The following is a 10254-nucleotide window of genomic DNA, read 5'->3' as shown; positions in this document are numbered from 1 at the left end:
CCACCTGTGTCCTGGCCTTGCTAACCTGTCCCTCCTCCTTCCCCCTAATGTCTTCAGCAACCCAGCAGACCAAAAAAAGCTAAGGTAAGACAGGGTGAAAAGCAATGAGCACCACATGCCACGCATCTTGCTCTGTATGCCTCCCAGTCTCAGGGGTACAGGGAAGGCTTGAAGGAGTGCACTCAGAGACACTTCATTACAAACAAGACAAAGATTTATTTCTATTTCAAGTGAAGTAGAAGAGTAAATACAAAAAAAAAATCTCCAATATAGAAAATAATATTCTCCTAGGCTGTATAGTCCACTTCTTTCTCAAAGTCTACTCAGGGCCTGACTATACCAAAACTTGGGCAGAAGAGGAATCAAGAGGCTCTGTCCTTTGAGGAATGAGTACTTTCAAGGCCCCTCTCTCTTCTCATCAGTGCTTACATGTAAGAGTTTCCTACAGGTTTACAATCCAGATTTATTGGACTCTTCTGACAGAAATCAAAAGAGTAGTTTGAAACTTAGACTAACTTTGCTAAAAGGAAGGCTCTTAGGTATTTACAATAGAACTTCCAGAAATCAATTTTTTTCTTATTCTTGGTGACACTTGAGAATTACAAGCAACGTGCCAGACAAAAACACATTGAGATCCACATGTTTAACATCCCCATGGCACAAGCATATACTGAGATCAAATTGTCTAACATATCCCCTTGGCATATCCCCATATCCTCACAGAGACCCAACCCCATGGCTCCCCAAGGACAGGACAAGCGTATCTTCCTCTGTCAGTGGTCAGGCAGTCCCACGTCACATGTGGGCACAGGGCCAGCACATCTCAGTGCCACAAGGCACAGCCTGGACAGACCTGCAGTGCTCAGCGCACCCTTGGCACCTGAGCCCACACAACAACTCAGAGAGGCTGGAGGAGCCACAAAACCACAGCAGTGCTGGTGGGAAGGGACTGCTGGAGTTTTCAGGCCTGCTTCAAGTGGGAGGTTGGAGGACTGCCAGCACTAGCAAGGGGCAGGTTTAGCTTTGTCTGGTTTTACCTCAAAAACCTTGAAGCACAGATGCCACACAGATATAGAGTCCCTTGAATGGTCCCAGTAGCTCTTCACAGTCCTGCCCAGGGTTTCTAGCTTTCTAGATGCAGGTTTTGACCATGTCTTTCTTATGCAGTTTTTGACCATGTCTTAGGTTCTTGATGCAGCAAGCTTATCACTGTACTTGCTGCAAAAAATTTACCATCTAAATATGCCCGGTTTCCCTAGTTTGTAGGTGTAAGAGATCTGGAGAGAATCAAGAACAAGCATCTAGACCTTCTCGGCAAACAACCCAATCTGTGCATTTTAAGTCACCTAGCTCTGTCAGGCTTGTCCTTCAGACACTGAGTTTTGCTCCCTGAACTGCCTGCTATCTGAGCTCAGAAGCATCTTCCACAAAACCTGTATCATCACTGGTGATCTTTTTTCAGACTGAACTCTAAACTAGCACAAGGGCTGAAGCAGAGAACAAAATGAAGGGAACACGGGCCAGAAGACATCTAGGCTCTTCACTCTCATGACCAATGACAAGATTCATGGAGGCATGAAAGGAGGTTTAGGTTGGGTATCACCCCAGACGGTGGCTGAACACTGGAACAGGCTCCCCATGGAGCAAGCACCAGGCCTGACAGAGTTCAAGAAGCATTCGGACAACACTCTCAGGCACATGGTGTGATTCTTGGGGTGCCCTGTGTAGGGACAGGAGCTGGGCCTGATGATTCTGATGAGTCCCTTCCAACTCAGCATTGCTATGATTCTATGAAAATTATCTAGTCCACATTGATAACTGCTTCTACAGGAAGGAAAGAAAGCATTTAAAGGCAGGACACAGTTCTTCTCCCAGCTACCCCCAAATGAGCAAGAGATTGGCGTGGCTTGCTGCTGGCATTGCAGTCCTTGCAGGCAATGAAAGCAGCGCCAGCAGCTGTCAAAAATACTAAGAGCTGGCACAGCTAGGTTTAGAGAGCCTCTTCCAGATGGTGAAGGGAAAGTTGGGAGAGGTGTTAGCACAGCTGCTAGGGAGACCTGCCTCTGGCTGAGACAGCTCTCTCCAGCATGGTAGCAGCTTCTGGATGTGCCAGGACCATGAAGAACAAGGAAGTACAACGTAGCTCTTCAGAAAGGATAGGAAAGGAAAAATCTGACTGACCTCAGCACACCAAAGAGTTGAGTCGTGCTTACGCTTGTTGTCTGTGCCCACCCCCACTGGCTCCATATACGGAGCAGCCTCCCCAGCTCCGTGTATGGACAGCAGCTTCCTGCAGTGGCACAGACATGTCTACATGGACACACGACAGTGCTATCAGGTCAGTCTCAGTCTCCTTCTAGCCCAGGAGCTGGCTTATCACATGCCACCCCTGGCACTTTGCACCCTTGAATCCAAAACTTATGTCCTACCTCACAGCCCCACAGAAGGCAGACATTTAACTTCTGCCTGCCTACTGCAGAGGGCTTTACTCTTCTGCACACCAAGCTGTGCTGTGAGGACACTCAACCACCTTCCTGCTCCACTCCATTTCCTCTCTCATGTCCCACCTGGATATGCGGACCCACAAGTTGAATTTCTTCCTGCTGAGGACCTCATCTGAAAAATGCAGAGCAGAAGGTACAGGTGTCTTCATGGATCAAAAGCTCTTTGCAGCAAAGCACAGCAGCAGGACAAGAGACAGTAAACAAGAAATGAGACTAGAGAAGTGCTAAATGGAGGGTACAAGAAGAAACTTCTCCCCCTCACAAGGACACCCAGGTTGCCCAAAGAGACTGTGCTGTCTCCATTCTTGGAGGTGACAAAGACTCAATTACATAGGGTTGAGCCTACTGGTCTGAGTCATAGCTGACCCTGATTTGAACAGAAAATTCCCAATAAAAAATTCAACAGATTAGAACAGAAAATTCCCAACATCTTTTCCACCTAAGTTATACTATGATCTATACCCTTCCCTAGTGTGAAAGACTCTGGTGTATTTGCACCCTGTCTGTTTTTCCAAAGCTCTTGCTGAGGCTCTGGCTGCACTTTCTCACTCCTTCTCCCCATACAAGGCCCCACCAGGATCTTCTCACCAACCTCCTCCTGGCCTGTGGACACACACATTCCCCACCTCTGCGGGAAAAAAGAGCTGTATAAGAACACCTGGGAGCAGGGATATGTCAGCTCCCTCTACAGCCACAGCCCCAAGCAGAGCCCGGGGTATCCATTACAGCTCCAGACCCCTTTCCAGGGCAGTGAGATCTGTTGGGAGGCGTATGCTTGAGCTTCCCCATTGATGCAGTTTCAAGCTTTTGTCTCACAGACATTCCTATTAGTTGTTCTATCTCCATCTTTCTCTAGGCTCTTTTCAATCCCAGGAAAGCTTGAAAGTGGAGCAACTGCAGATGAAAAGGCACCATAACCTCCCTCTTGTGTTCCAGAAACAAAAATTTTCTCCCATATATGCCAATTTCTCTAGGCTACAGACAGAGCTGGGTTGATCTTGGGATCAAAGTAATTTAGGCTGTAAGTACCTCTGCAGACCTCAGGATTAGGTCTCCACTCAAAACAAGTCCAAATTCAATGATGGCTACAACTTCAGAGGCAGATCAGGCTCTGTCCAGTCAAGCTGGAAAGACCTCCAAAGGCAGAGGTCCCACAGCCTCCATGTGTCCCTCCTACAGGGGGTGGGCATGCTCGTGGTAGAAATCTTTGTATTTCCAATCCCACTGCTGTTCCCACCCCTGCAGCACAGAGCACAACACCTGGAAGAATGTGACTTGATGCATTTTTCTGCAGCCCTGGCATCCAAACCTTCTCCAGCCTTGACCACACTGCTGGTGTAAACCCTAGGGCTAGTGCAATAGCCATCAGGGACATGCCACACTACAGTGACACACGTCACTGTCACACATTCTATTTTTACCACTTTGCCTGCACGAGGCCAGGGAATGCTTCCTCTTGCCTCCCCCCTTTACCTCATCAACAGACATTTAATGGTCTAAAAAATAAAAAAACCATCAACAGCAGAGAGATTTTTAAACGTGAAATCTTCCTGGGTAGACTAGAAAGGGTCCATTTGGGTGTGCCAGGGCGGTGGAAGCCTGGCAGAAAGCTTTGAGCACCTGCCCCAGGAAAGGCTGTAGAAGAGGAAAAGACTGCTTGTCCCATCCAAGCACTTGGGAGTCCCTAGGATTTTTCTGCCGAGAGCGGACAGGCTGCACAGGACACCCCAGGTCCCCAGGCTGACTGTGACACTCCTCGCCAGGAAGCCTGGGCAGATGGCAAAATGCATAGGTGCAGCCCACGGTTCTTCAGCATCTTCCCGGGCAGCGCCAGGAGCAGCTGTGCCGGGCGACCCCCGCAGACGGCCGTCTCTCGGGCTCCGGTCCGCGCTGTCGGGCCTCTCCAGGGTGGGTCAGAGCGCCGGGACGAACCTGTCGGGGCCTCCGGGATAGGCGCAGTGCCGCGGTGCGGGCTCGGCGGCACTCAGCTGCCCTCCGGCGCCGTAGGCGTGCGACAGCGGCGGGTAGGGCGCGGGGGAGCGGCGGCCGTAGGGTGAAGAGTTGCCGGGCGAAGAGGCGGGCAGCACGATGCGCCCCGACGGCGCGTACAGCGGCCCGTGGCCTCCGGGCGCGTACGGCCCGGGAGCGGTGGGCAGCGGGGCATAGGCGTGGGGCAGGGCGGCGGAGGCGCAGCCCTGCGCGGGGAAGGCGGCGGCGAAGGCGCAGGAAGCGGCGGCGGGTGCCTGGGGCAGGTCGGCGGGGGGCGGCGGGGCGGGCAGCGGGAGGAGGCGGCAGGGAGCGACGGGGCGCTCGGCGAGGAAGGCCGGGTAGGTGGAGAGGTCGCTGCGCTTGAAACGTTTTCTGCGGCGGAGGAAGGACCCGCTCTCGAACATGTCGCGGGCGTGAGGGTCCAGCGTCCAGTAGTTGCCCTTGCCGGGGCGGCCGGGCTCCCGTGGCACCTTGACAAAGCAGTCATTGAGGGTGAGGTTGTGGCGGATGCTGTTCTGCCACTTGCGGGGGCTGTCGCGGTAGAAAGGGAAGCGCTCGGTGATGAAGCGGTAGATGCCGCCAAGCGTCAGTCGCCGCTCGGGCGCTTGCCCGATGGCCATGGCGATGAGGGCGATGTAGCTGTACGGCGGCTTGCCCCGCTCCGCCGGACGCTTGCGGCGCCGCCGTCCGCCCCGCGCCCCTGCCGCCGCTGCCGCCTCCTCTCCCGGCGGCACCGCGTCCGCCTTCAGCAGCGGGGGCGGCGGCGGGGGGCCCGGCGGCAGCCGGCTCTCGGCTGTCATCTGGCCGTCGGAGCGGCTCCGCGCCGGACCCAGCCGAGCCGAGGAAGCGGAGCGCTTAGCGACCGCGGCTTTTATGCGGCGGTGTCCGGCGGCTCCGCGCCCGGGCGGCCGGCACTCCCCCTGCTACGCCCCGCCGCCCGGGAGGCGCGGGCAGGGCCGGGCTTGCCGCCGCTGCCGCCGCGGGTAGGGGCAGCGCCCTGCCCGGCACCCCCCTCCCGGCCCTCTCCGCTGGTCCCCGTCCCCAGCGCCGTCGGGGCGCCGCAGACCCGCCGCCGTCGGGAGCGCGCAGCTCCGGAGGAGCGACGGACACCCAGCGGAGCGGGGACGTCTCCGGGACCTCGGTGCGGGTGTCCGGGCACGGCCGCTTAACGCGGCTCCCCGTAGGGCTCGGGGCCGGTTGTGCCGGCGGCCGCGGGGAGAGGTGGCAGCGATGACCGGCCGCCGCTGTCGGAGAGGATGCTGCCTGTCCGCCCGGGACAGTCGACCCCGGGCAGCGTTGCCCAGGGAACCCCACGCATCTTTGCGGAAATCAAGCTGTCGAAACAAATTAGGCTGGAAAAAACCACCCGGTGACAGATCTGCGTGGGGAGTGATAGTAAGTACGGGCTTAGGCTCGGCGATTTGCGTGAAGAGCTGCTATGAAGAATGCACTGAGGCTGGGGCCCTCGTAGCTGGTACCCAGCAGCGATTTGCCACAGAGTTAGGCTCCTGTGCCCCTGGTTTACCCCTGAGCTCACCTGCTTGTCCCTGATCCTTATGCCACTGGACCCCATAGGTCCGTGATCCAACCAGGAAGGATGCCAGGCTCTCTCCACAGGCTGTTTCTGGGACATACCTGCCAGCTCCCTCATATTTGCTCAGCTACTTGGGGCTGAGGGTCAGACCCAGGTGAGTGTGCCAGCCAGTGAGGAATGCCTGCCCAGGACTTCGACCCCTGTGACACATACCCACAGGCCTGGGGACAGCACAGCCTCTTCCCCTGCTGGCATGATGTTCCTTGCAAGCCAGAATACAAAGGAGATGGCAGGACGTCCTAGAGGTGAGGTGGAAAGTGTGTGCAGGTGTGCACAGGCATGTGTGTGCGTGGAAGGGTGCGCATGAGTGGGCACATGGATGTGCAAGGGCACTGGTGTGGGGATGAGGATGAGTGAGAGTCTGTGGGTGTGCACTGGCAGGCAAGTGTGCATAGCAACAAATGCCAGCACACAGGTACGTGGCTGGACCCGAGGCTTGCATGTGGGCATGCAAGCAAGAAACAGATGTAGACAGATGTGTGTGCAGAGAGGTGGATGCACACAGGTGTGCAGGTGCTGTGCATGGCTGTACACCTGATCCTACCCATGTCTTGGTGTCTCCTGCCAGTTCTTCCAGAACTTGAGTCACAAGTGCACTGCTGAGTCTACAGGGGAAGCTTTTCCAAAGCCCTCTTGGGCAAATGATTTTTAAGAGAGGAAGGGGAGGTAAGAGCTGTTTATCCTAGTGAAACACGGCTCCCTTGGAGGTGTCCAACAGAGTTGTTGAGCTGTTTATCTGCTTGGAGAAAAATTTGTGTGTGTGTGTGTTAGAGAGGCTCCATTTCCATGCAGCAAACAAACCCCAGCCCTGCTTTCCAGCTAAATAAAGCACCCAGGAGTCACTGGCCACCTGCTTATCTCTGTAGCTTCCCAGCAATCTGGGAGATAGCAAAAAGTCCTATGGAGCTAGCAGAATAAACCATGAAGTAGCACTTGCTGTGGACCCACATGGGTGTGTAGTGTGTCCAGTAGCTGGATGCAGACACTGGGCAGTATTTCAAATCACATGCTGCAGAGTTTGTGTCAAAAGTGGAAAATCAACCTCCTGTACCAATACCCACGTTCTTGAAGTGCACAGCAGACTAGGGTAGTATTAGCCTGTAAGAACCAAAACGCATCTCCTTCAGTATAAAGCTGCCTCACCAGTAATGCTCTGCCTTCTGGCTCATGGGAAGCTGCAGCGGGGAATGGATTTTCCTATCAGATGTTCCAAAAGGCAGTGCTGTAGTTCAGTCACCTCTGGGGCTGCGTCTCTCTGTGCCATGCCAATTCTATGCCTCCAGAGGGCAAAGTCAGATCGTGCTTCGCTTTGCACTTGTAGAGGATGGGGAATGAAAGAGGTGTGTTCTGAGGAGGGATGGTGTGCTGAACAGCTGCTTTTGCCCCCCTGCTGGTGACGAAAATCCTTTCCCAAGTAAGCACTTTGCTTGGCAGATCCCAAAGCAGAGTGAAATGGATACCCAAACAGCATGTGCTGGCTCTTGTCCCTTCTCCTTTCCACATAGCACAGCTTCAACTGTGGTGCCAGTATTTGTGAGTGAAAGTGGGAGTTGTATAACATGATGCTCTGGAGACTATCCTCAATCTGACATTATCATAAACCTATTTAAAAACACTTTTAAGTCTCTACTTTGGGAGCAGGAGTATGTCCCATTTTAAGCACTTATGTCTCTTTTGAGTACCAGTTCCCACGGGGAGGGAACTATGGAGAGCATGAAACTCACATTCACCCATGGATCTTGGACTGCAGATCTCCTCCACTGGTAAGTCAAGTGGTGCCTGTTGCTGGAGCAGAACAGTTGGTGTTCGTGCTTGTGAAACATTGTTTTCTCTTTTGATTCCATCGTGCTGGAGGAAGAATAAGAGTAAGTAAGATGGAAAACACCATGCATTGATTAAACCTGTTCATAATGGAGTTCATAATACAATAAAAAATGTATGATATCTACATTGTATTACCCATACACTTGAACTTTCTTTTGGTTTCTGGGAAAAAGTTTAGAGTTACCATTTTTTCTGTCTAAATTTCTCAGCTCAGATACTACCAACACTAAGGTCTGCAGCCTTCAGCTGGGCAAAGTGATCATTAATTGTGAGACCACTGCACTGCAGAGTTGTACCCTGCACAAGGGCACTGTACCTTGGCCTCTCAAGAATGGTGTTTGTTAGTACTGATAGCTGCTAGAGAATGACCCCAATCAAAATCCCATCTGCTTGGATCTCCAAGAGCAATTTCCACCCATGGAAAAAAATCCAGTTCACTCCCACATAGTTGCCGTGTTACAAAACAACAGCATTGAGATGCCTCAACGGTAGACTATGGGGACACTCTGCTCCTTGTTAATCCTATGACCTGACCAGCTTCTTCCACTTCAACCAAACAAGGGGAAGTGGACACTAAATTTGTGAAGAGCCTCTTCATGTGCAGCACGTTGATAGTTCTGTTTCTACATCAGAATTCCTCTCCTCTCTGAGGTGAGGAAAAGTTTTGCCTCTGTGTCTCAGGAACAACAGGGCTGTATTTATTGTGCTCCAAGTTAAGGGCAAAATCAAAATCCCAGATCAGACTGGCTGGATGCATATCAAGTGAGAACATACACCCATGGCACAGCCACCACCCCAAGCTCAGCTGTATCTGTCATGGAATGGCAAGTTTGGGGGTTTTATTGGCTGTGTGTTTGGTGCCAGGACCTTGCTGTTACAAGTGTGGAGAGCATCACAGCCAGGCATACGATACCTTGTGACAAGGAGCTTAACCCTACCTGCAGCTTGCGATTAAGATCTGAGAGTGGTCCATTAGCCCGAGCCTTTTAGAATAAGACAGGTGATGGCATGACATCATTCATGCACTTTCAGAGCACATTCCATGAAGAAGTATCCAAAGTGAATGAGCTTAAGATATTTTGCACCTAACTGGAGTTAGTGGGAGACAAGAACAGGAAGTGATTGCATGGGTTTTGGAAACTCTTTGTGGCTAGATTGTGGTATGGGGTCAAGGTGAAACTTCTAAGAGAGAACTGATGTGCAGCTGAACATGGAGTGCGACCATGTGGCAGAAGAGAAGCTGGAAAGCAACATACTACAAGGATACTGCTTATTTTCACCAGCTGTTCACTTGCGTTGTCTAGTGGGGGCAAAGTTGCAACCTCCATCAGTAGCCTGCTTGTTTAGTATTGGTGCTGTTTCTCCAAATTACTGCAGCTCTTCATCCCTTTGTTGAGTTTTCTATGGGAAATCGGGGCTGCGGGGGGAAAGAATTGCTTGCTGAGAGAATCACATGGATATAGCCAGGTTAATGTGGGAGATTTGAGTTAGCTGGTGTGGTCATTCTTCTGTAGAAAAGGCCAAAACATCATGGTGTCTTTAATACAGGCCATGTCTCAGGCCAGAAATTGGGGCAACAGCCATGGGCAGGTTTAGCCTCCATCCAGCTTGGTTCTACCTGGGCAGGGCACCAAGCATGCTTGCCTGACAGCCCAGCAGCTCCCCTGGTTCTTGCAGGGAAACACGACCTGCAGCAGGTGAGCTGCAACAGGGGCGGGTGCAGGTGGGCAGGGCAGAGTCCCTCAGAGCAGAACACCACATCTGACCATTCCCTTAGGACCCTGTGCCACTCAGGAATTCAGTGTGAGCAGCGTAATGGCAAAAGAGTTGGCCATACGGCATGGGAGGATTGGTGCTCTGGGGTGATGGCAGCGCTGAACTAGAGGGAGTGGCTGACACAGGACGAGGCAAGGCTCCAGCCTAGAGGAGCCACCACAAAAGTGAGCATGGGACTGCTGGAAAGCTTGGGAAGCCCAGCAAAGGAAAGATGTGAGTGGTGTCCTGGGGCAGGAATGCCTTATGTGCTGGTCCCAGCTGAGGCCCTGCTGCAGAGGCTCCAGGGAACACCGTGCATGGGGCTGGACACAGGCCAGGAGTGACTCTCGCAGCAAGTGAGGTACACTCCATACTGGGTTTCCTGAGGAGGAGCACAGCTTGTCAGGCAAACTGAGTTCTGTGCCAGCACCCCTAAACAGTTAAACATGGAAGCTAGCTGTGCACACTGGCAGCAAGAGCCTCATTTAGCCAAGACATAGTGCCACAAAACAAAGCGACAGAAAACACCACATGTGATGTGGGCAGCAAGGAGCAGGCATCTTCTTGGTGGAAGCTGTGTGGATGCAG

The 10254-nt window shown here is 52.9% G+C and overlaps 1 protein-coding gene across 1 annotated transcript; it reads right to left on the bottom strand.

Annotated features, from left to right (window-relative positions):
* Positions 1 to 242: 242 nt before the first annotated feature.
* Positions 243 to 5375, bottom strand: FOXE1 (forkhead box E1). Its single transcript, XM_063422011.1, has one exon. It carries the CDS (start codon positions 5291 to 5293, stop codon positions 4418 to 4420), a length of 876 nt encoding a protein of 291 aa, XP_063278081.1. The 5' UTR covers positions 5294 to 5375; the 3' UTR covers positions 243 to 4417.
* Between the last annotated feature and the right edge of the window lie 4879 nt (positions 5376 to 10254).

Source organism: Prinia subflava, chromosome Z (genome assembly GCF_021018805.1).
Source record: "Prinia subflava isolate CZ2003 ecotype Zambia chromosome Z, Cam_Psub_1.2, whole genome shotgun sequence".
Taxonomy (NCBI): Eukaryota; Metazoa; Chordata; class Aves; order Passeriformes; family Cisticolidae; genus Prinia; species Prinia subflava.
Note: the sequence above shows the minus strand (reverse complement) of the source record. Positions and strands in the feature narration are given on the sequence as shown.